Source organism: Emydura macquarii, unplaced genomic scaffold (genome assembly GCF_026122565.2).
Source record: "Emydura macquarii macquarii isolate MOO-44397 ecotype Brisbane River unplaced genomic scaffold, CSIRO-AGI_Emac_v2 contig_691, whole genome shotgun sequence".
Taxonomy (NCBI): Eukaryota; Metazoa; Chordata; order Testudines; family Chelidae; genus Emydura; species Emydura macquarii.
The window spans coordinates 10,450,397-10,474,084 of NW_027130828.1; the positions used below are offsets into that span (position 1 = coordinate 10,450,397).

A 23,688-nucleotide genomic window follows, 5' to 3' on the forward strand; every position below is an offset into this window, starting at 1 on the left:
ATCACACACAGTAACGTACACCTAGGTCTGCACCTTGCTGCCAGGATCTCAAATCTGGGACCTCTTGTAAGAGACACCAGTGCAGCGCCTGACACCCCCGGTCCGTCTCCCTTGATTCCCCAGCTTTCTTACTCCTCGCCCACATGCTCTCTCCTTCCTTCTTTCTCTGCCTTCCCTGATCCAAGCCCCTGGCTCCTCCTTTTGTGCCCCACCGCTCCCGCGACAGAGTTTGCCCAGCTCACCTCTGACCGGTTTGTTGTTGACCATCCAAGTGATGCGGGGTATCGGGTTCCCTTTAGTGACACAGCCAAGCGTCAGCCTTTCGCCCCTGCTCAACGTCAGGTCCCCTGGCAGCTCCGTGAAGGTGGGAGGGATGTGGACGGAGAGGAAAAGCTGCAGCGTGGCTTTCCCAGCTGAGTTTTCTGCAGTGCAGGTGTACGTCCCGGCATCCCCGCCCTGCAACGGGGGAAGGGTCGAGCAAGTCAGTGGGACGACACCCCTGGGCCGAGGTGCTGCACCCCACAAGTGAACTGAGCGATTCTGGGTGTTTTTCCATTCCAGCCACCAGGCTGATCCTCCACTCTGATCTAGGTTCACGATCCCAACAGCAACCAGCCATCTGAGATTTCCCTTGGGGTACGGGTGTATGTCAGGGGATCCCTAGCTGGTGTCCAGCCAGCTCCTGCTCCCCCTGCCTCGGTGGGGGAGACGCCGGGGGCAGGCAGCAGGGCAGAGCTATGCTAGGCTGATCCTCGACTGGGTGTGCACAAATCGATTCAGTGCTCGGTTTTAAAAGATTAATTTTTCTCTTAGCAAGACCTGTTTTATCAGCATCCCCACAAACACGCACAGTCCCAGACGGCTCCACCTGGTGCCAAAGACGACTGGGCAGAAGCCTCAGAGGCCATCAACTGCTGTTCCTGAAATCTGCCTCTCCTCCTCCTACAGCCCTCCCAGCCTCTGCTGGCCCTGAGGGTACAAGAGCCACTGGCCGTATCAGCCGTCAGCCCAGGATGACACTGCTGGGCCACTTCTTTCCTTTTAGAAGCAAGATCCCTTCTCCAGATGCTCCCTTTAATACCCCACTTCCCGCTCGCTCACCGGCTGCAGCTAGTCCCAGAGCTGGGGGAGGTAAATGGGACGTGCACCCAATAAAACTCACATACACAAGTTGCTTACCTGGGAATCCTTCACCATCAGCTCCCCAGACGGTAGCAAGGTGAATTTCCCCTCCCTCCCTTGCACCGGGACCCCGTCTTTGGACCAGGAGACTCTGGGCTCAGGGACTCCCCGAGCTACACAAGGCAGGAGAACTTGCGAGCCGTGAAGGATGGACAGCTCCGGCCGGCTGGGCTCAATGACTGGTGGGACTGGGACCGGAAAAAACAGAATGGGAGGCAAAGGATCCCTCATTGGGTTTCAGCAGATGGGGTTCCCCTCCCACAGCTACTTCCCAGCGAATGCCAGGCGTGATCCAGCTTTGACCGAACAACTCAGGTTGCAGAAGTGCCCTGATGAGACATGCCAGTCCGGACCCTAGTGAATGAAGATGCTGGAACTCTGCCCGCCCCGCACCCAGCCTTGGCACCCTGCACGCTGCTTCTCTGTCACCTTCTGCTTCTGGCCCTCTGCCCCCGCTCAGTACATCATCACTGCTGGAGCATCCTGCCAACCCCACCCCACCTGCACCTGCACCCCTGCCCTCAAGCTCTGCCCCTGTACGGTGCACAGAGATGAACGCAGCACAGGCGCGGACAGGGCTGCGGGCCAGAACATCATATCGAGCCACCACCCGGCTTCAGGGCAGTTTGCACCCAGATCCAGGCTCTACATTTCCAGCAGGCCCAGGCCTGATCACCCTTGGTGCTTGGGGAAATTGGGATCCAGCTCCCCGACGCTGCAGCTCAGCCCATCTCTAGCAACGGCAAGCTGTGACTGCCCTCTTCTCTGAGCACAGTAAAGCTAGAGCGTGCGCCTCATCCAACGCTTGTAGGGGACCAGAACCAGGCTCTGCTGCTGGGCATGACGGAGAGTGCGCCAGCAAGCTTGCTTCTGCCCACCCCTGCATCCCACATCAAGCTGGGAAAGACACTTGGTCCTGGGCCCCCGCAGAAGGTTTTATGGATAGGTACTCGCCACCTCCCGATTCAGCCTGGACATTCCAGCCAGGCAGAGCACGGAGGGGTAACGCACGGCCCCCCGGGGTTCACATGGGCTTGCTCCGAGGCGTGGGTCCCCACTCACACTCCTACCTTGCACGACCAGTCTGGTTTTCCCCAACGCTGTGCCAGAGGGGTTCTGAGCAACGCACAGGTAAACCCCAGCATCCTCCAGAGAGGCCCGGGACAGATGCAGATGCCCACTGGGGAGCACCTTGAAACCAGCTCCTGCCACCAGGACACAAAGATCGGAGAAAAGGGATGTGGCAGAAAATAAAGAGCAAGAGCCGGTCAGCCAGTGGCCAGACCACCCCAGCCGACGCGCATCAGTGACCGACGGACAGGCTGTACCCCGGGCCCACATCCCCCACATACGCAGCTTAGCTCAGGGAGTGAAGAACCCCCCGGACCCATCCAAACCGGCAGGTGGAATTAAGGGAGGCAAGGTGCAATGACTCCAGGGCAGCAGGGTTAATGTCTCCTTATGACGTGTGCCAAGGGCTATTTTAGGACCGCCAGCTGTCCCGATTTCCAGCTCGACTGAATGCCGGTGCCCGCTGCTGCCCTCTGACGCAGTGTTTGGGCACACGAGGCCACCAAGCGGAGTGACTTCTGGCACTGCAGTCACGAGAGGTGCAAGGAGAACTGGGGACCTAGGGCAGGAGGGGATTGGGGATTCAGAAGGACCTCGGTTTGTTGCCCACGCCACTGCCACCCCCAGCAGTGCCCAGGGTATTAGCGCCAAGTTCCAACAGCATCATCAACCCCTCCCAGGGGCTTCACTGCAGTGAAGGTGTGGACCTGGCTGCTGCAGCGACCGGCGCGGTAGGTCTGGGCTCCGCTGGTTTAGCTACGCCCCGGCTTACCCGCTGGTACGCTGAGCCCTTCCTTCTGCCACGTGATCACTGGGCGGGGGATCCCAGAGGCCTCACAGGGCAAGACCACGCCAGCATTGACCATCACCCGCACCAAGCTGGGCAGGGACTTCACCGCTGGGGACTCTGCAACCAAAAGGGGGGACGGTGCCTGAGCCGGGTCTCTCTCTTGCAGCCACGAGGCGTTTCCCAAGAGGCGTCTCCCTTACACAGACACCCGAGCTGCTTTCCCAGTCTCCAGTGCTCCCCGGGTAACCTCAGAGGTCCAGGAAGCCAGGCTCACCCCTAACGCCCCTCCACGGTCCCAGCAGATGGCTCGCGCTCTCAGCTGGCCTCTCCCCCACCCTCCCTTCTTCTCTGGGGCAGGGGCTCGCCTTCCTCCCCCAGTCTGCAGCGGCCCCGGCAGCTCGGGGTACCTTGCACTGTCAGGAGGAGGTGTTTGTGTGCCACGCCGGCGGCATTCCTTGCCGTGCAGGTGTAGCGCCCGGCGTGCATCGGCAGAGCACGGCTGATCTCCAAAGCACCTGGGAACACAGGAGCAGTAAGTCATCGAGGGGGGAGTGAACAGCGCCCCCCCTTGGGTGACGAGCGTGCTGCCCTCCCTCCGCTGACACACACACGCACTGGGCGGTGCCTGCTGATACCTGTCGGCAAGACGCGGTAGCCGCTGCCTCGGTTTCCCAGCTGGGCTCCGCCTTTGCTCCAGGACACAGCGGGTGCAGGCACCCCAGAGGCGTAGCAGGTCAGAACTGCCGGGGACGTCCTGGTGGCCGTGAAGTCCGTGCGGTCGTCGGCAATTGTGGGAGGGACTGCAGAACGGCGAGAGTCCCGGTGAGCGGGGCTGCGCAGTGACAAGCAGGCACCAAACCTACCCCCCCGGGCACGGATCCGAGGCTCCAGGAAGCACGTGTGAGAGCCGTCGTCCTGGCTGACACACCGGGGATTGACCCGGGGCCCTCCAGAGTGAAAAGCACAAACTGCTGCAGCTGGAGCTACAGAGCCAAGGCACACGCACGCAGGCACCCCCCACTGCACCCCACACGTGCTCCCCCGGAGAAGACGTCCCTGTGTTCGCTGATGCTGGGGCTCCAGCCAGGCTGGCAGCGCAGGGAGAGTGTGGGCTGGCGCTCGGTCAGCTACGTGCGCGCGGGGGAACGGGCAGAGCTCAGAAAGCCCGTCCCGAGACGAGACCCCTGCGTGCCCGGGAGCAGCTCACCATGCACAGCGACGGCAATGCGCCTGCGAGCCTCTCCCGCGGGGTTGGCTACGATGCACTCGAACTGCGCCGCGTCCTGGAGGCTGGGGCTGGCAATCAGCAGGGAGCCAGAGGGCAGGAACCTGGGACAGAGAGCGCATAGGCGAGGGGGAGTCACAAGCTTAGGATCCGATCCCGCCCCACGGAGGTCAGCAAACCCCGTGAGGCAGCTGTGTGCGGCGGGGAGCCAGGGCGCATGGCAGGAGGAGGACGGCAAGAGAACAAAATGGCGGCAGAACCAGGCCCGGGACCGGATCTGCTCTACAAAGGTAGCTGCACGTTTCCCCGACCGTCCCACCCCTGCAGCCGGCATGGCAAAGACAGCGCCAGTACCTGTACGGGCTCTGTGGAAAGTTCACGTTCAGAAGTTGCCCGTTTTTCTTCCAAGTCACGTGGGGCTTGGGGAGTCCAGTGGCTTCACAAGCGAGCGAGGCCGGGCTGTGCGCCCTCAGCGTGAGGTTGGAGGGTCCCGGGGCAATGGCAGGAGGTACTGCGAGGAGCAGAGACAGATGCAATCGGCTCAGGAGCAGATTCCCAGCAGCTGGCGGCGTTGCTGGAGGGAGGCGGCGTTAATGAGGGGGGAGCGCAATGGCTTGGGCCGGGCCAGCAGCACGTGGGCTGGAGGCAGAGGGACCCCTGGGAAGAAGCGAGAGGGGAAGCTAGCACGTGTAGAAGAAAGGGGCTGGTGGTTTCCAGAGAAGAGGCTGTCTGAGATCCAGGCAGTGTGGCTGGACGTGAAGCCCACACGCTGAGCTCCTAGGGCCCTGCCGCGTCCCCAGGTCAGCCCCGTCCCTCCTCACGCTCCCCTTACCTACAACTCGGAGGTCCAGGCCTCGTCGGTCAGAGCCAGCGGGGCTGGATGCCATGCAGAGGTAATAGCCCGCGTCCTGGACCTGCACTGGGTCTATCCGCAGGGAGCCGTCTGACAGGAGCTCCAGACTGCGGGGAGGAACGTGAGTCCGTCAGGCCGCTGGCTGGTTTGGTTCAGCGCCTCCGGGACGAGGAGCAGAGAACGTGAACGGAACTAGCTGCTGCAGGAGAGGGGAGCGCTCGCCAGCAGACCCGGGCCATTGTATGGCAGGCCCAGCGGCAGAGCTCAGACTAGCGGTCCCAGCACAGGAGCCAGGGCACCTGGGCTCTGTTCACAACTGGGCCACTGCCAGGGGACCTGGGGCAAGTCGCTTCATCTCCCCATGCCGCATCTCCCCCAGCCATATGGGGCAGGGCGGGGGGGGGAATAAATGCCCCTGCCTCATGGGGGCGCCCGCAAGGCTCCATTCCTCACCATTTGCGAGGGGCCCGGCCAGCGGCAGGCTCACGTACCTGGGGTTCCCAACAGGGAGCAGGAGCAGGCCATCCTTCCTCCACGTGATCTGGGGCCTGGGCAGCCCCTCCGACTGGCAAGGCAGCAGAGCCGACTCGTTCACCGTGATGCTCAGTGCCCAGGGGCCTGGCTTTATCACAGGGGCGGCTGCAACAAAAATATCACGGGGAGGCGGGTTGGAAAATATCAGTAAGGGAAGCTGTGGCGTTTGTGCTTAGCTGCTATGACCTACAGACAAAGTGCCTTGGGACCCTCCTTTCCAGGGACAGCAGACAGCGCCCTTGTTCTCCGGCTAGCCTGGGGCCGTAGCAGGGTAGGAAGAAGTTTGGAGGGGCCCAATGTTTCGGGGATGGGGGGGGTCTGAAACCCCTCCCTCTTTCACTCACTCCTACGCAGGCCTGGCTTGACCTGAGTAATTAAACACAGGGACGCCTCATTTCTTGGAAGACAGGATCAGGGAGGCAAATTGATCAGCAGGCTGAAAAAAGAAGGTCTGTGCTTCCTAAGACAGGGACACGGGTCAGCGAGTGGAGAGACAGGCTCTGTGAGCGAGCGAGGTCGGGGAGGGAATGCCCAGGGAAGCATTTGCGAAGAACAAGGTAACACCGGATAGGGTAAGTCGGGAATGAAAAGAGGAGGTAAGGGGGAGGTCGAACACGGGCAGGGCGTGGACAGAGCGTGCTGCACAGGGTTGGGTTCCTACAAAGGAATCAAGCCAACGCAACGAGTTGTGTAAATACACATAAAGGGAGGGGGTTTCGGGGTCACTTTGGATCTGTGACGGACCCAGCAGAGTGTTGCTGCATGCCAAACACAGATACCCGAGTGACGAAGGCGGGAGTCGAGCTGAGTTCTTGGGAAGCCGCTTGGAAAGAGGTCCCAGAGGGAATCCCAACGCCCTTCCCAGGCCTCTCCTTACGGGGTGACAGCTCATTCATAAACGTGATCCCATAACACAGGGCACCCGTCAAACCAACCCTGGGAAGGAAAGCGAGGGCCAGAGGGTCTAAGTCAGCCCAACTTCACAGTGGAGCCACACGGCGCCTGAGGATCTGAGCCCAGCTGCTCACACCCACCGCCCCAAATGCCCCCCGAGGCTCTGCTCACCGTGGATCTCCACCTGGAAGCGCAGGCTGGTTCTCCCCAGCGTGTTGCTCGCTGTGCAGCTGTATTCTCCGCCGTCGGGCACGCCCAAGGCCTGGATCTCAAGGAAACGCCCCTGGGCCAGAAACCGCACGTGGGCATCCTCCTACCAGCGCCCAGAGACAAACACCCCATCAGCCGTACTGCCCGGACCTCAACGCGCAGCCAACCACAGGCTTCACATGCAGCGAGTCTGGTGGCCTCGGTTCAAAGTCCCATAGGCAGCATCCACATCACAGAGCAATCGGAGCTGAGCAACGGGAGCGGGAGGGGTTGATCGAAGGGATACACGCAGAGGGAGGACTCCCCCGGGTAGGGGCTCCAGTCCCCTGTAGTGCAGTAAGAGGAAAGCTACCTTGGGCATTGGCCGAGCCACAGAGAGCAGGAGATTCACTGAGACTCCAGCACCTCCCCGCCGTGCGCACCCGACCTGGCACGGCCCCCAGCCACCCACCTGCAGCAGGGATCCCCCTCGGTGCCACTCGACGCGGGACGGCGGGTCGGTCTCCATGGGGCACTCCAGGGTGAGCTGCCCGCCGGCCAGCGCGGTGAGGGAACGCGGCTCGCTGGAGCCCACGGGATGAGGCGCTGCAGGGACGCAAGCCAAGCGGGTCAGGCGCGCGCTGACGGGGAGCGGTGTCCGTGAGCAGCCGAGAGCACCGTGCAGAGGGCACCGTCCCCACACGGTAACTCCCACCTAGCAACCAACGCCTCCAACCTCAGCGCTCTGCTTTGTGCTAGTCCTGTGTGCTCTGTCGCCCAGCCCCAGGCTTACGGGGAAGGCACCGAATCCCCCTTTTCCCTTCCCGCTCGGCCAGCCCCATCACCGAGACAGAAGGACGGGCAAGTGAGAGGTCCAGGACCTGCCTGCCCAGCTGTGATCCGGTGAGGCTCCCACCCAGTTACGTGAGCTGTCCAGGCCCCCCGTCACCACCCGTCGGCCCAGCCCAGCCCTGCCTGCACGCCGCTGCTTTCCAGCGCCGCTATTCCTGTACCCCCAGAGGCTGCTGCAGGGCGGAGATGGATACCGACCCTGCATTTCATGCCGTTCAACCCCTCCCTTTCCCACAGGCTGCCTGTGGAACACTCCCTCCAGGGACACCCTCAATTCCCCTGAGCCCACGGAGGGAAGAGAGCAGGCCGAGCTCACCCCCCACCACTGCTGGATGCGGAACTGGCCAGCTCTGGCCTACACCCACATCCCTGATCTCCCAGGGGGCATGAGTCACTTCTGAAGGCAGCTGGGACACGCGGCTGGCGGCCATGCTACCAGCCTGCTTGCTAGAGACAGGCGTCCAGCTGGGCTGTGGTACCTTGTGTCTTGACCCAGAAGCTCTTGGTGTCCTCCCCAGCAGGGTTCACAGCCAGGCAGGTGTACAAGCCGGCATCGTCCACCTGAGAGAGGCCAGAAGAAAGGACAAGGGGAAAGCTCCGGTGCAAATTCACGGAGGGAGGGAGGGAGAGAAGGGAGGAGGGAGAGAAGTCCCCACCTGCACACTCTCTATCCGCAGGGAGCTCCCGTTCCGGGCCACGATCCCTGGCCTGTCTAGCAGCCGGCCATCCTTCTCCCAGGTGACGTGGCGGGCAGGGACTCCAGCTGCCGTGCACAGCAATTCTAAGGGCATGCCAATGGCGGCAGAGACCTCCGTGGGCTGGGCCGAATCCTCAATGCGTGGCGGCTCTGCAGGGCACACCAGGGCTGGTTTCATCACCCGGCCTCCGGGCAAAGGCCTGGGATGGGGAGTGGGCAGAGGGGAAGGTCCTCCTCGCGGCTGAGAGAGGAGATTTTTGAGCGCAAACGGACGCCCCTGCGAGGAGCTGGCCCTTAGCGCCCGGAAATGTAGAGCTGAACTGGGCATCGGGCTTCCAAAAGAACAGATTGGGCACTGCCCACCTGGTCTGTATGCCCTCCAGCTCAGCCCAGCCCTCTTGCCACTCACCCATCCCACCTCTGCCCCCGACCCTCACCCCCCGCCAGACTCCCTGCAGACGGCCGGCAGAGAGGCCGCCCAGGCACGTACCCACGACGGAGAGGTGAAAGTGTTTGCTCGCTTCCCCGGCCTCGTTCCCAGCCACACAGGAGTACATGCCCGAATCGGCAGGCTGCACCGACTCCAGGTGTAGCCGCATGCCCGGGCCGTTGGGCACCAGGTTGTTTTGCAGAATCAGGGGCTCGCCATCCTTCAGCCAGGTCAGCGTGGGCGGCGGTGACCCGCGGGCGGCACAGGTGAAGGTCACAGCAGAGTCCCTCGCTGCCGTCACGTCCTCACTGCTCTCTGGGGGCTCTAGGACCGGAGGGACTGGGGGGAGGCAGAAGCAGAGGTGTCAGTTACTGGGGCCAGAGGAGGCCTAGCGTGTCCTTTTCTGGCTGCCACCTTTGTCCCCCTCACGCTGGGCTGCCCCTGCCGTCTCCTGAGAGCCACAGCTCAGGGTCCAACCCAGGATGCAAATGTTCAGGGGCCTGCGGTGGAAACAGGCTGTCCGAGGCAGCAGAACTGAACGTGGCTCTGCCACGCACCACTCAGAGTTAGCGGAGACACCCGTGTACAGCTCCTGACACAGGCCACAACAAGCCACTGGTAGCCTGTCGGGGTTCTGCTCCTGCTGTCCATCCTGCCCCTCCTCCATCCTCTGGACAGTCACAGACGGGCCCCCGTCTGCAGCCGGCTCTCCTGCCATTGCTCCGTCAGGATCAGTGTCACGCTGATTCCCCATCACACCCTGCATTTCCCCTGCTCATTGCTTCTCCTGCGATACCCTCCAGCTAGCTAGCCAGTGACCCCATCCCACGCTGCTCCAATCTGCATTTAGCGTTTCTCTGCCCCCCCTGCCCACTTCCCATCATGGGCCCCTTTCTCCCATAAACAACTTTCCCCCTTCATTTCCCTAACCCCTCTCTCCACGCTCTCACCTTCTTTCCAGCTGACAAATGATGCTGGCTGTCTCCCTGCCTTTCTTGTCTCAGCCCTAGCCACCTCGGCTCTGCCCTCCCCATCAGAGCCCTCGGTCACGCAGGGGACGTTCCCCTCATACCCTGTATCTGCAGGACGAAGCTTCGCTCTGCTACTCCCGCCCGGCTGGACGCTACGCAGGTGTAGATCCCAGCATCCGAGTCCTGCGCCGAGGAGATCCTAACTCCCGGGAGGGGAGTGGGGGACGATGATGATGAATCAGTTCAGGGCACATGGAGGCCAGCTTGTGGCTTCTGCTTTCCATTCCGTGCCGTGCCACTGTCCTGGCACGGCTGAGTGCACGTAGCTGTACGGCGTGCTGTACAGCAGCCATTCCCAAGCACCGAGCCTTAGAGACAGCGGGCTGAACTAGCAGCTCCCGCCGTATCTCCAGTGGGCGCTCAGCACCTCTGAAGAATCAGGCCCCTAGATGTTCACCATGCCACTGAAATGCAGCCACCTCTGGGGTGGGTGAGTGGCAAGCCAGGCAGGTGCCAGGCACAGCAGTGCACGAGTACAGGGGAGGATTGTGGCCAGAGCGGAAAGCACCCAGGGAACCTCCTCTCTCACCTGAGGGTGCGTCCTGTGGAAAGCAGCCTCACCCGCTGGGAGAGAGGGAGGGACAGTCCATCCTTCAGCCAGGTGATCTGCAAGGGAGGAGAGCCCCGTGCCTGGCACTCCATGGTAACCAGCCCCAAGGGGACGCTGCTGATGACCTCCGAGTCGTTGGCTCCTCTCGCAATAGTAGGAGGAACTGGGGTGGGAGGAGAAGGGTTTGACACCGGGGAGGCTGGCACTGCAGCACAGCCAGTCACCTCCTGGTTCCTGGGTCGCCGAGCACATGAATCCCCCCCAACAGCAGAAGCTGGGCTTTCATGGCACCCTGCACAGCTGTTTCATCGTAGCAGCGGGGCTTTGCCCCCTGCCCAGCAGCAAACCCCACCCCTGCCCAGCCCCAGCCCGCTGCCTTCACTCACCCAGGACATTCAGCACGTGGAGCTTGGTGTCCTCACCGGCCCTGTTCTGGGCCAGGCAGGCGTATGCCCCCGAGTCAGATGCCTGCAGGTCCTCGAGGAGCAAGGAGCTGCCATCAGGAGACAGCCTGCACACACAGAGAGAGAAGACTCAGTGGGACAGCATGACCCACCCTGGCCACATACATACAGCCACCGAGGTCCTACCTGGGTAGCGAACCTGCGACCTTCAGTATCGAAAGTACAAGCCCCTCCCACTAGAGCTGAAGGACCAGTTCCCTGAGCGCTAAGTAGCAGGCTTTATCCTTGCCGGAGCCAGCCACTCCAGCTGTACGTGCACCATGCTGAGCGTTACACTCGACCCACCGCTTTAGATTCACACAGCACTGATCTTCCGGGGAACGACAGCCAAGCATCTCCGGGTCCCTCCCCCCGGGGAGCCTGGCACTCAGCACACAGGCAGCACAACCAGGTGTCCCTCCCACACAGGCTCTTGGCCTATTGTGGTGAAGTTCACACTCGACACACAATTTGCGACCGGGATCAGGACCAGGTCACGAGAGTGTGAGATGAGGGGCAATCAAGAACACAATGCCCAAGGCCACTCTTGAACTGGAATGTGAGCGGTATTGCCTCCTAACCACAGCAACGCCTGGTATCTGCAGGACAGCCAACATCACACGAAACCGGTCGCGTCTCCTACTGACTGGCCCAGCATGAATGCAAAGAGCTGAGGCCAGGTTTGCAGATCACTCCAGGGCCCAGCCGATCTGTATCCTCTGAGCCTGCCCGAGGCCAGTCCCGAATCCCACCAGCAATAGCCCCTGGGAATTAAATGGTGGCGAACACAAGCTGCCTTGTGCCAAAGCAATGGGCACAGGACTCCAGCCTGGGGCTGTTCCAGGCAACAAAGATCAGCTCCCGAACGCTCCCGAAACGAATGCAGAAGGCACCTGCCACGGCCCACCACGAGCGCAGGCTTGATGTGTGGATAACAGCCCCCAGTTCTCATACAGCCCTTCCCAGCCGTACAGTTCAGAACGCCTTCCCGGGGAGGGCAGTATCATTATCCCCCTTTTCCCTGAGGGGCAAAGGGATGCGGTGACTTGTCCAGCATCCCAGTGGCTGATCCAGGAACAGAACCCATGTCCTCCAGAGTCCCAGTCCGGGGCGCGAGGCACTAGGCTACACTGCCTCTTATGGGCACTGCTCATTTGGCACATTTGGAAGGCGAGTCCCAGCCCCGCTGCCCCTCGGCACTGGCAGAGCCCTAGCAGAGGCGTACCGGCGGCGCGAGGCGGCATGCCGTTCCAACGGTCTGCCATCCTTTAGCCACGTGACGTTCGGAGCTGGCTGTCCTTCCGCTTCGCACTCCAGCTTCACTCCCCTGCCCATCAGGACGCTGTGCTCACTGGGGCTGCCTGCGCTCCGGATTCTGGGCGCCACTGAGTGGAGAGAGGAGGACGTGACTGCAGGGCCGCGCAATCACCTGGCCCCTTTATAGCCCAAACCACATCCCCAGGAGACCTGAATGCTCCCACGGATGATGCGTCTCCATCCCATTCGGATGCAGCCTGCTAGCTGCAATGCTCACAGGGCCTACCTTGCACTGAGACGATGAAGTCTTTGCGTGCCTCTGCCTTGAGGCTGCGCGCCAGGCAGGTGTACCGGCCCCTGTGGAAAGGCTGCAAGCGGCTGATCTGCAGCTGGCCGCCTCGAGACACCACTCCCTGCTCCACGCTGCTCTCTGCGGGGGGAAGAAAAGGCGTCATTCCCAAACAAGTACAGCGCTCCCCGGCTTCTCCTCTGCGGAGCTTCCCGCGGGCTTGCTCGGTGGGACAGCTACTCATCCACACCCCACCTCGGGAAAGGAAGCTTCTCACTGGAATTCCCCCCAGGGGGATCTTGGGACCCCATTCTCCTCTCACTCGTCCCGGGATGATTCAGCAGCATGCCCTATGCTGTGCACTCTCCGCTTAAGGGCGTGAAACGCAGGGACCCCGGTTCAATTTATCACACGGGTCACGAAAACGTCACTGCACAAAATCAAGATCAGGCGTCTTAGCTGCCAACGTATTTCCCCTGCTGCATATTGGCCATTGCCTAGGGATGCCACAGGAACCCGGCTCAGGTCAAATACTGCAGGACTGGGGGAAACCCAAATACAGCCAGAGATCCTGGTATTTGCATTTCATTATCTAGAGACTTTAATTCTGCAGGGATCTAAATAACAACATGTCCTTCAGCAACTTCCACTACCCCAAAACTGACTCACCACAAGGGAACCAGAGTTCACATGATTTTGGCTTAATAAATAGACCCCCAAAGCTTTACAAGAGTCCATGAGAAGCACCAGACCATGCCCTAAGATTTCCCCACACATCCCCTGGTGTTTGTTTAACTAATGTAATATGCATGTCTGTCATTGCCTTAGATCTCGAAGCACTTCACACACCTGAATGAACCAGGCCTCACCCCCATCCACTGTGAGTGTGGAATCCCACTAAGAGAGGGGGAAACTGAGGCACAGAACGGTTTGGCTCACAAAGCAAGCTGGCATCAGAGTGTAGTGGGAACAGAACTCAGCATTTGTAGCCCTGTCTTCTAAACCCAGAAACCACCCTGCCCTGCTAAACGCTCAAGCTGTGTACACTACACTAGACTAACGCCCGGCCCTGCTATCCCAGCAGGCTGTCTAGCCAGCTGGTGGGGCGATACGGCCTCCTTACCAAGCGGGGTCCCATCTTTCAGCCAGGTGATGGCAGGAGAGGGAACACCGACGGCCTCGCAGGTCAGAACGAGGAGGCTCCCCACGGCTCCGTAGACCGTCTCCTGGCGCGGGTTCTCGATGGTCAGGGGGACTTGGGGAGAGAAGCGGAATGAACAGGGAAGCTCAGTCACTGTCACTGGGGTTGTGCAACACCAGGGACCCTTCTGCATTTGCTGAGATCACAGTCGTAAAGCACAGACACTGAGCAGCGCCCATCCAGCTCAGACACATAGTAACCACCACTCCCCAAAGCCAGGGTAAGTGCCATTGACCCCATCATAAGGTGGGGAAACTGAGGCACACAGCCAGGCAGGGACTTGCTCAAGACAACAGAGCCAGGAACAGAACTAGGGTCCCCTATGTGCTGTCCCATGCTGCCTGCCTACTCAGCACGCCTCTTGCAGGGGGGGTACCTGCAGGCACAGCACAAAATGCGAAAATAAAATGTTAATCCCATCTTCACTGGGTGCCAGTGAGAGAGAGGATCTGGAGTGACTCACTGGCTCTAAACCCGACAAGGCTCTGCGGGGGACGAGGGGCTGTTATTCTCATCATCCTAGGAGGACTGCGCTCACACTCATCCCTGACCTGCATTACCCCGCTGCCCTGCCTCTGAAAAGGGCTGAAGACAAAACCCCAGAGCTGAAAGCCCTCCACCTTCAGGAGTGGGGTTTGAAATCGAGATCTGGATTGTGGGTCCCCGGGGGCCCATCTCTCCCAGTCAGCCCAGTTCAGCCATCTCTCCCCAGCACTAACCACACGCACGGTCACAGCCCTGCAGCACTGACTTAGCTTCTAACTAGAACGGGTCCAAAACTTTGCATTTCAGAGAAAGATCAAAATCAGAAGTGATTTCGCCACCGGGCTGCCTCAAGCTCCCGGTCTCCCCGGTCCTGTGACTCCCCGGTCCTGTGACGTACCATGGTCTCCCCCTCTGGGTGAGGGAAGGTGGTGCATCATGGGAGATGAAGTCTATGGCTACACTCTGCAGTGCGAACCACAGGAGTGTGCAGCGCAGAGCGCACCAAAATGTTGCACTCTAACTGCCCCGTTTGGATACCACTGGCACAAACGACAAGTTACCTAGGCCACATTAACAGAGCCCCGCTTGAGAGAAGACTATGTTAATGCAAACGAGGTACCTGTTAGTTTGTCTCAGCGACATCCACACAGAGCAGTTCGAAACATTTTGGCGTTCCCTGTGCACACGAGCACAGAGTCTAGCTGGGGAGACAGAAGCACGGGACACCAGAACCACAACTCCCACGCGGCACTACGCCAGCATGTCAGAGCAAAGAGAGGGGTTTTCTGGCCATTCCATTCTTTGACCCACCCCCGCCTACTGCAAAAAAATAAATAAATAAATTCTCCGCAGAAAGCAGACACTTCACAAAAAAATCCACTGAGTCGGAAACCCAATTTTCCATCCAAAACAGTTTAAACAGACAACAGCCAGCCCTGCTTCTGACCTCTCCTCTCTTGAAAAGCTCGATATAGATTAACTTCCTCGGCTCAGCATGCAAGGAGCAGGGCAGTGGAGACAGGCATGGTGTAGGCAGATGCTGTTATTGGTCCCACCCTCTTGATCTGCCCATTAACCTCAGCCCTGACCCGCACCTTCTCCTGACCCTCTCCCAGGTCTCCTGAGACCAGGCTTGAATTTGGAGATAAGTGATGGAGACACGTGGTTTAAAGCCTCGGCTCTTACCTTGGACGGTGAGCATGAAGCTTTGTTCTGCCTCCCCGGCAGCATTGGTGACTTTGCAGCTGTACAGCCCTTTATCCGACACCTAGGAGAAGGAGGGAGCTGTTGGGATCTCGAACGCAGGGCAAGGCAGGCTCAGCAGGTGGAAAGGTTTCCCGAGGTACAACCTCACCTTACCTGGGCGTTTTCAATTTCCAGCCTCTGCCCTCTCAGCAGGGTGCGAGCTCCATTCCCTAGTGCCAGCTGGTGCCCGTTCTTGTACCAAGTGACCACTGGCTCTGGCAGAGCATCAGCCTCACACTGCAAAACAGCAGTCTCCCCGGCACGCACCGTCATGACCTCCTGCTGGCCTCCGGGCGGCTGTGTGATGGTGGGGGGCACTTTATTAGAGAGAGAGAGAAGAGGCTGTAGTATTGCTGGACAGCGGGGCAGTACATTTCCTACAGAGGGGAACAACCTTCGCAGAGAGAAATGCAGGGATCTGTAGGGAGCTAGCTTCACCACAGCTGGCGCAAAGGTACCAGACCCCTCCCCACGCCTGCACAGTTAGTACATACACTGCCCTGTGTGCAGGCTTCCCCTCCGCACAGAGGCTATTAATGACACCGATGTACAGGGCCAACTTTCCAAAGGACGTCAGATGCAGCTGCACAAATGCATGCAAGTGCAAATCCTGCATTTAACCCCTTGAAGGCTGTTTAATGCACAAATGTTGCCGGGGCAACTAAGCAAGCCTTGTGAAAATCTGGCCCATAGGGATACAGTCTCCTTTCAAACATAGGTGTAGCTCCCAAAGCAGAGTGCTTTTAGAGATCCTGCCATTGGGGCCAGCTGCCAAACGGCCTAGTTTCCACACTAGCTGCAGCTCTGTGTGTACAGTCATAGTACTTTGTGAATGCCTGGCCAGGATGGTACATGGTGCAATGGTTGTTATTATTAATAATAGTTATTTGTATCGCAGTAACGCTTAAGAGCCTCGGTCACGGAGCAGATCCTGCTGTGCTAGGTGCTGTACAAATACAGAACAAAAAAACAGTCCCTGCCCCAAAGAGCTGACTATGAGACAAAAGACAGACAGACAACGGGGGAGTACAAGGAGACAAGTGGTTCTAGTATCGGCCTCCCTAGAGATAGCACCCTAGAGCAGCGGTTCCCAACCTGTGGTCCACGAAGCTACTACAGGGGGTCTGCGGAAAGACAAACAACAACATCCTCCCCAAGGAAATGTACAATTCCACATAAAACTAGTAGCATGTGGCGGTCTGCGAAATGTTTGAAAAGGGGTCCGCACACTCGAAAGGCTGGGAACCGCTGCCCTAGAGCACGGCAAGGCTAATGCCGTTTTTACCCACTGTTGGATAGGGAAGGCCCAGAGCAGAGGTTGCTGCTCGAACACAGAGCCGGCCTGACCTACCTCAAGCCCAAGCAGATGGCTCTCCACCAAAGCTGGAGGGGATCCGAAGGCCCGTGTCTGGCATCGCCTGCTCTGCTGCTAACTTGCAGCTTTGGTCCTATTGAGCTGGCAGAGCCAGAAAGGCTGAGGCCGGTTGGAATACAGGCGCCGTGTAATCATGCTAACGACCCCCCTCCATTCAGAATGCAGTGCCCAGCCAGTGCCCGAGGCAGGCCAGGCTCAGAGGCCAAACGCCCTCTGCTCACCATGAACACGGAGAAGAAACAGCTTCTCATCTCTGCCGGCAGCATTCAGCGCCACACACGCGTACGTCCCCCCGCTGGAAATCTGCACTCGCCGGATCTGTAGCGTCTGAGAACCTGGAACAAGGAATGGCCAAGCAGGCCGGGGCTCCTTACCGGCCCTGTCCATACGGCTGCAAATTAGCACCTGGCCACATCCACCCACCAGCCAGCTCCCCACACTGCCCCCGCAGGGTCAGACAAATGTCTCTCATGGCCCCATCCAGCAGAAGTGGCGCTGAGCTCAGGGATAGGCCCAGGCACAGAGAGGCTGCGGGATACAGCCTCGAATCCACTGTCACAGGAGTTCAGTCGCCAGGAAAGAGAACTTTTGCAGCCTTATCCACCAGAGAGCGTCAAGGGCGCATCCCTCCCACTCCGGCACCTCTGGGCTGGGATTCTCAAAACAGCCTGTGGGATTTATCTCAATGGGAGCGGAGTGCCTAAACCCCTTAGGCTCCGTTCAAAATTCCAGCTATCAGTTTATTATTCCTGGCTCTTTAAGAAATGTAACCTTTCATCAGGAAGCAGCCAGCTGGCCCCGGTAGGAAAGTCACTGGCTTATTAACCAGTCTGGGTTTCCACCTGTACAGCCACACGCACCTGGGATGAAGACGACCTCCTCGCTGAGTGGCAGGGTTTGGCCGTCCTTGTACCATGTGATCTCAGCCGCCGGATGTGACTGGACGTCACATGTCAGGGAGAGGCTGCCATTGATGACAGTAGTGATGCTTTCGGGGTTCGCTCCCGCTATCCTTGGTGGAACTGCTCCCCCCAAAAATCAAACCGTGTTGATTAGAAATCCCCCTTCCCATGTATCTGGGCGCCGTGCACTCGGAGCGTTAACCGGTGCCACAGATACAGCAACACGCAGCAAAAACAATGCGAGAGGGGAAAGGATTGGAGCTTCGACATGTCAAACAGCAGCCCGGGGGCTAGCCGAGTGTGGAAGGCCAGGGAGATGGGAGCCTGGCTGGACATTGCACTCAGTGTAAAGAGCAGGTTGCCTGACCCCCAAGGTGAGACCTAAACATGGACATAAGAGAGTAAAAAGCCGCCCAAGGAGGAGGGAGGCCGTGTGACATACAAATGCTGAGTGCTGGCTTTATCCTCAGCCTAAGAGGCTGGTTAACGGAGCTGCCTGAAAAGCGGCATGGGTTGGAAGGTGCAAGGCCCAGGGACAAAAGCAAGCACAGAGCTGTCTTCTGAATGGATGGGGAGTCGTTACTGTGACGACACTAGTGCCTAGAGGTTCCAACCAGCCTCAGTGTGTTAGGTGCCATGTGCACACAGTGCAAGGGTTCGTCTGCACTGCAGTCATGGGGGGTGATTGCAGCTCGCGTAGATACACCTGAGCTGGCTTTAGCACTGGGGCTGCAGCAGCGCACGCTTCAGCACGGGCTGTACAGCTCTGCCTGGAACCCTCGGTAATTAGTCGTGGGCTAGCCTGTGCTGAAGAATGTGCTGCTTTGGCATCGCTGCTCTGGTACCTGAGCTAGCTAGATCAAAGGCAGCTCACGTACGTCTACACGAGCGGCAATCATAACCCGTAACTGCAGTGCAGACATACCCTACAAAAAGAAACAACCCCCGCCCCCAAGACTCATAGGTGGGCAGGGACGCTACAGAGAAAGATTTCAAAAAGCAGAAGGGCCGAAGCCTGCCTGCAAAAACCACACCAGCAAAACATACAGTTGCAGCACCGCATGTTCAAATGGGGACCTCCCTGGGGACCTACCCAGACATGTGCACATGCATCTACCTTGTTTGTGTGTGCAATTGTAAGTGCCCAGCTATTGGGCACCCACATTTTTTGCAAACAGACTTTGAGCCTCCATTTGTGAAAACGTGCTGCTATATCTGGCTATATCTGGCTACAGCTGTTCTCCTAGCTTAGATTTTCATAGGTAAGTCACTATAGGATCCTTTCAAACCCCATGATACTGCTTGTGCCTCACATAGGGCATCCTCTGGGATCCTTAAGACTATCTCCCTGTGTGGTGCTATAAGCACCTGCTAAGGAGATAAGGGAGAAAATGGGATGGATGGAGGAAGAGAAGATTAGGGATAAACTCATCAAGAGAGTGATGAGCTACTTGGTGCTAAGATAGATAAATTATTAGAGGACTCAAGGGACTGATCAAGAAGGAGAAGGAGGATAATGGACAAATCTAGAGCAGAATCCACTTAAATCACTCACCCTGAACTGTGAGAGCAAAGCGCTTCTGTGTAGAACCCCCCCGATTCTCTGCCACACACACAAAGCTGCCAGTGTCTGTCGCCTGTGCTGAAGCCACCTGCAGAGGGAAAGCAGAGCCCCGCTGAGGTGGCTAGGAGGAGTCACTGACACTCCCCAGCAGATTCTGAACAGCCACGTCCCAGTTCGATCTGAGAAAGCTGAGCCACGTGTGAGCCACCCCCAGTAAGCTTTCAACACAGTGCTGCTACCTCTCTCCATGGCAGCCGGAGGAAGCAGCAGTGACCCCCCCACCCAAGTGCTTTATCTCCAAGGTGACAGAAGCTGCTGCATTAGGGAAGAGAAGCTTCCCCGACTCCTTCGACGGTGGGTGTTTTCTGCCATTTTTCACCCACTGCGAAGTCAGGTGGGCCTGGCACCAACCTGCAGGAGTTTGCCGTCCTCCAGGGTCCGATGCCGAGGGCCGGTGGTGAAGGGCAGGTCATTATGGAGCCAGGAAATCGCAGGCGGCGGGTCCCCAGTGACGTCACACTTCAGGTGGGCTGTGCCGTTTGCAACCACTGTCACCTCTTCTACCAGCTCCTCTGCCTTCCCATGGATAACAGGGGCAGCTGGGGGCAGAAGAGAAGAGGAGAACCAGTCAGTTTTGGGCTGCCCATCTCTCAGCCCTCCTAGCTAGAGAGGAGAAGTCTGAACCAGGCCTTCCTCTCAATGGGAGGGAGCATCAGGGCAAGGTCTTAACAGCCTTAATAGCCTTCAATGCCCCTCCATTTCTCCCACTGACGATGCTCTTATCTCGCTTTGCTCCTTGCCCTGATTCAGTCGCCTCCCCGCCCTGCTGTCAGAGTCAGCACGGTGCCCCTGTGAGCTAGTCCTGACTCCCAATATCCTGCCCTAGCTAGTAGGCAGCACTGTCTCAGCTATGCAAGTGTGACAAGAGCTCCGGGATTCTCTGACATGCTGAACGGTATGGACTGCGGCGGGGAGCATCTCTGTCCTTGGTCTGTCCAACCCCTAGCACAGCGGGGCTGGGGCCTCTAAGTGCTACAGCAATACAAAAATAATGTGCTCCCCACCCGCCTCTCCCCTCCACTGGCAGGAGTCTCAGGGAGCCACCTCGGAGCCAGCCCAGAGCACTCGCATCAGGTCACCTCCCCTGTTCCCAGGTAGTGCTAGTGTTACCTAGCAACACTAACACCTCCCTTCTGCAGAGGACAGAGCCGATGAGCAAGACTTCAGAGCGAACCTGAATATCAAGAGCTCGGGCCAGATGTGACAGTCTGCACAACGAACACAGACGTTCTGGGTGCTGCCTGCAAGGGCTTAACAGCCACTGAAGGGAGCCCCCCGCGAGAGCTAAACCTAGCCCAGCCGGAGGGGTCACCAGCAGCTCCTCCAGATCATTCTGGGTCCTGCGCTGCGCTGCGCTGCCTTCCTGCCAGGACCCAGAGGCGACGAGCCATCACTTTGCCATCCCCTTGGCCCGGTGACGTCTCCCCACGGCTACTCACTCAGCACCATCAGCTCGTAGTGCATCCATGCCTCGCCTGCCTCGTTGGCTGCCCGGCACGTGTACCTCCCAGCATCCGCGGCTCTGACCACAGGGATCTGCAGAATACGCCCACCTGCCAGGCAACAGAGAGTAAGAGGGGAGGACAGGGACGGCGCCTAAGAAACCACGGTTCTCCCAGCGAGAGAACAAGAGCCGGGAGCTGCTTTGTGCGTGGGACAGTCGGTGAATCTCCATGGACAGACGTGCTCTCAAGTGCTGCCAGCGTCATGACTCGTTTTGGCAGCAGTCTGCACCGTGGAAGATCTGGCAACACAGATTATTGGTGCGCTTCGATGGAGCACACCTGGAACGTCTGGCACTGGGCATCCCTGGAGTGCCCATTAGCACAGCAGATGTGTATCACCTGGGCACATCTGGCATCTTATGGCTGGCCACACCTGGACTGCCTGGGAGCCTGGCAGATGCTGTCTCCCTCCCTGGAATGTCCAGCAGCTAAACAAAACGTTCGGCGTTATCTGACCCCAGGGATGTTTGGATCAATCAGACAAGCGTGTTACCTAGCAACACCAAAACCCCCTCTGCAGCAGAAAGGGGCTCTCCATCCTTGTACCAGCTGAGCTTCGGGGGCGGGATGGCATTCGTGTCACAGTACAGAGAGGTCGGGCTGTTGACTATCACCTCCCGGTGCTCCAGCACCTTTCCATCCTGATCGCCCTCCGGGTAGCGGGTCTGGAAGGTTGCGCTAGGATTTCCCTGCCTCTGGAACAGGGGGGGCACTGGAAGAGAGCGAGCATCAGCAATCAACCCGAGCTGGGGAAAAGACCCAACAGAGCGCATGGGCAGCCAGCGAGTCCTCAGCATTCGCACCTTCTGGGAAGGATTCCCAGCCTATTTCTGCTCCCTTTGTGCCTCTCCCAGCAGAGATCAAAATCTGGCCCCAATTCATGCTCAACAGGCCCCGTGGGCTCCACTTGAACATGGGATCTCACCAGGGCTTAATTTGTAATGAAAGAGGAGCCGGGACTCAAGCAATGCTTTTTTTTTACTGTCATAACTGAGGCAGCAGAGGTGCTGGGGCTCAGCTCTGGCACAAATTAAGCACTGGATCTCAATTGCATTGTGGGTAAAAGACAACACTTCCCCACCCTCTCCATCTAGTGATCCACTTCCTGCCTGCTGGGGGCTTAGCCCCCTCACACCTTCCACTCCCAGCAACTCAGTGAGAGAGACTCGCCTTGAACGTGCACACTGAAGTCCTTGTCGTCTTCGCCCACGGGGTTGGTGGCGATGCAGGTGTAGTGCCCCGAATCCGAGACACGGGCTGGTCGGATCCGAAGAATCCGCCCCTCGCTGAGAACCTGGACGTGACTGTCACTCCCCAAGAGCTGGTGAGGAGACACCCGGAACAAGGGTGGAGGTGGGGGGAGAGAAGGCAGAGTTAAAGCCTTCTCATGGTGATTAAATGTGAGGACCAAAGCCTTGAAAACAGCCACAGGAAAAATACAGAATCCAGACCCCATGCCTTCCCCTCCCAGCCAGCTGGAACCTGCCCTTCATGCACCAACAGATCCTTGGCTGTCAATCTTCAGAGGGTTTCACTGTCTTAAACAAGCACCTTATTTCACAAGAATCAGTGTAAAAATTGTGAATCCAAATTTAGACTAAAACACAGAGCAAAGAACGGCCCCTTCCCGCCAGCCCTCCTGGCCGAAATTGCTGGGAGGTGGCCTTGGAGAGCACACCCTCTCAGGCACCAAGAAGGTGGCTTTTTTGGTTGTACTTCTGGACATCATTAGGCAACTGACCGTGCCCACCTTCTGCACAGCTCCCTGCTCTAACAGGGGCCGGCAGCCGCGTATCAGGTTATCGTGTGTCCGAAGTCTCCTTTGTACTCCAGAAGCCTGATCAAATGAGAACAGCTGCCCAGGATGAAAACTGCCCTTCATTACAGAGGCCAGGGGAACCCTCCAGCCTTCCCCACTAAGGGCCGGACAATGGAATCCCAGTGATCCTGGCCCACTGGTCCCCTCCCCTTGGCTCTGCCTTTGGAAGGCTCTAGTCCCTTTGGAAATGGCTATGAGTCTTCACTGGTGACACCAGCAGTTTCCTGCCTTTTTTTTTTTTAAGCAACCTCACCTGCCCATCCTTGTACCACTGGATGGTCGGCTCGGGCACGGCCCAGGACTCGCACTCCAGCGTCAGGGTGCTGTTGACCTTGGTTTTCACCTCCTCCATGGCAAATTCCCCCACGGCGTCATCTTTGGCAATCCAAGGCGGAACTAAGACCCATGAGACGTGAATACAATCAGGACAAGAGAAGAGTCTCCCGCCACACCTGCCCCTCCTTCGGTCTGGCTCACCTGCACGCTAGTATTGTGAGAACAGATATAGAGTTATGAGAACGTGTCTCGCCTTTATGAAACGCTCGTAGGATGCTGGATGTATTACTCTTACCTAGAACGTCTGCACCCCATGTTCTAAGGTATTATTTATGTGTTTGCTCTGTAACTGTAGAAGTGTTTGCTCTAAAACTGGAACCCCTCCCACCCCATGTCAGGAGAGAAGCATTACCAAGTGTGAAGTGTGAGTTACCACAAGCGCTGTCATCTCCCCGCCAACAAAAGGCCCACAGACACCAGACAAGCTACAGGGGAACAGCTGGAGATAAAACATTTGTTGATTGCTCCTCCCACACCCATGAGGAGGAGACAAAACACTCATCCCATCAGCCTGTGCTCTGGGGGAAGGGAATAAAAATCCCTATCAAGAAGAAATTGTTATCCCTCTGCTGCTTGGACTTCAGGGAGAGGGCAAGATTTCTTAGTGTAAGGTAAAGCGCTGGGGATCTCTTGCTTGGGCTAGCCCGAAAAGGACATACAGAACCTGCACATTACAGTAGCTTCTAAGACTATAACTCATTTGTAGGTGTGTGTTTACCTGTTTTAACCTTGTCAATAACTCTCAATTCTTTTTCCTAGTTAATAAACCTTTCGTTCGTCTATTATAGGATTGACTAGAAACATCATCTTTGGCGAGACCTAGGGTGCACTTGACCCTGGGGTAAGTGACTGGTCCCTTGAGCCTGGGAGTAACCTGCATATTGTTGTGATTTGGGGTCTAAGGGACT

At 58.3% G+C, this 23,688-nt stretch overlaps 1 protein-coding gene across 1 annotated transcript in view; it reads right to left on the bottom strand.

Moving 5' to 3' along the window:
* The window catches only part of HMCN2 (hemicentin 2), a 111,516-nt gene that overhangs the window by 14,368 nt on the left and 73,460 nt on the right, over positions 1 to 23,688 (bottom strand). Inside the window, exons 53-83 of the mRNA XM_067542193.1 lie at positions 22,698 to 22,840; positions 21,796 to 21,946; positions 21,119 to 21,337; positions 20,560 to 20,673; positions 19,472 to 19,659; positions 19,052 to 19,148; positions 17,455 to 17,616; positions 16,816 to 16,929; positions 15,334 to 15,536; positions 15,160 to 15,241; positions 13,411 to 13,542; positions 12,285 to 12,428; positions 11,967 to 12,126; positions 10,685 to 10,809; positions 10,278 to 10,461; positions 9,790 to 9,887; positions 8,778 to 9,056; positions 8,247 to 8,437; positions 8,070 to 8,151; positions 7,211 to 7,344; positions 6,721 to 6,862; positions 5,613 to 5,760; positions 5,101 to 5,228; positions 4,623 to 4,779; positions 4,251 to 4,372; positions 3,679 to 3,843; positions 3,451 to 3,558; positions 3,026 to 3,160; positions 2,253 to 2,387; positions 1,180 to 1,370; positions 243 to 456 (exon numbers count right to left, since the gene is read on the bottom strand). Of these exons, the coding sequence (XP_067398294.1) occupies positions 243 to 456; positions 1,180 to 1,370; positions 2,253 to 2,387; positions 3,026 to 3,160; positions 3,451 to 3,558; positions 3,679 to 3,843; positions 4,251 to 4,372; positions 4,623 to 4,779; positions 5,101 to 5,228; positions 5,613 to 5,760; positions 6,721 to 6,862; positions 7,211 to 7,344; positions 8,070 to 8,151; positions 8,247 to 8,437; positions 8,778 to 9,056; positions 9,790 to 9,887; positions 10,278 to 10,461; positions 10,685 to 10,809; positions 11,967 to 12,126; positions 12,285 to 12,428; positions 13,411 to 13,542; positions 15,160 to 15,241; positions 15,334 to 15,536; positions 16,816 to 16,929; positions 17,455 to 17,616; positions 19,052 to 19,148; positions 19,472 to 19,659; positions 20,560 to 20,673; positions 21,119 to 21,337; positions 21,796 to 21,946; positions 22,698 to 22,840 (4,647 nt within the window). The remainder of the gene's footprint in view (positions 1 to 242; positions 457 to 1,179; positions 1,371 to 2,252; positions 2,388 to 3,025; positions 3,161 to 3,450; positions 3,559 to 3,678; positions 3,844 to 4,250; positions 4,373 to 4,622; positions 4,780 to 5,100; positions 5,229 to 5,612; positions 5,761 to 6,720; positions 6,863 to 7,210; positions 7,345 to 8,069; positions 8,152 to 8,246; positions 8,438 to 8,777; positions 9,057 to 9,789; positions 9,888 to 10,277; positions 10,462 to 10,684; positions 10,810 to 11,966; positions 12,127 to 12,284; positions 12,429 to 13,410; positions 13,543 to 15,159; positions 15,242 to 15,333; positions 15,537 to 16,815; positions 16,930 to 17,454; positions 17,617 to 19,051; positions 19,149 to 19,471; positions 19,660 to 20,559; positions 20,674 to 21,118; positions 21,338 to 21,795; positions 21,947 to 22,697; positions 22,841 to 23,688) is intronic.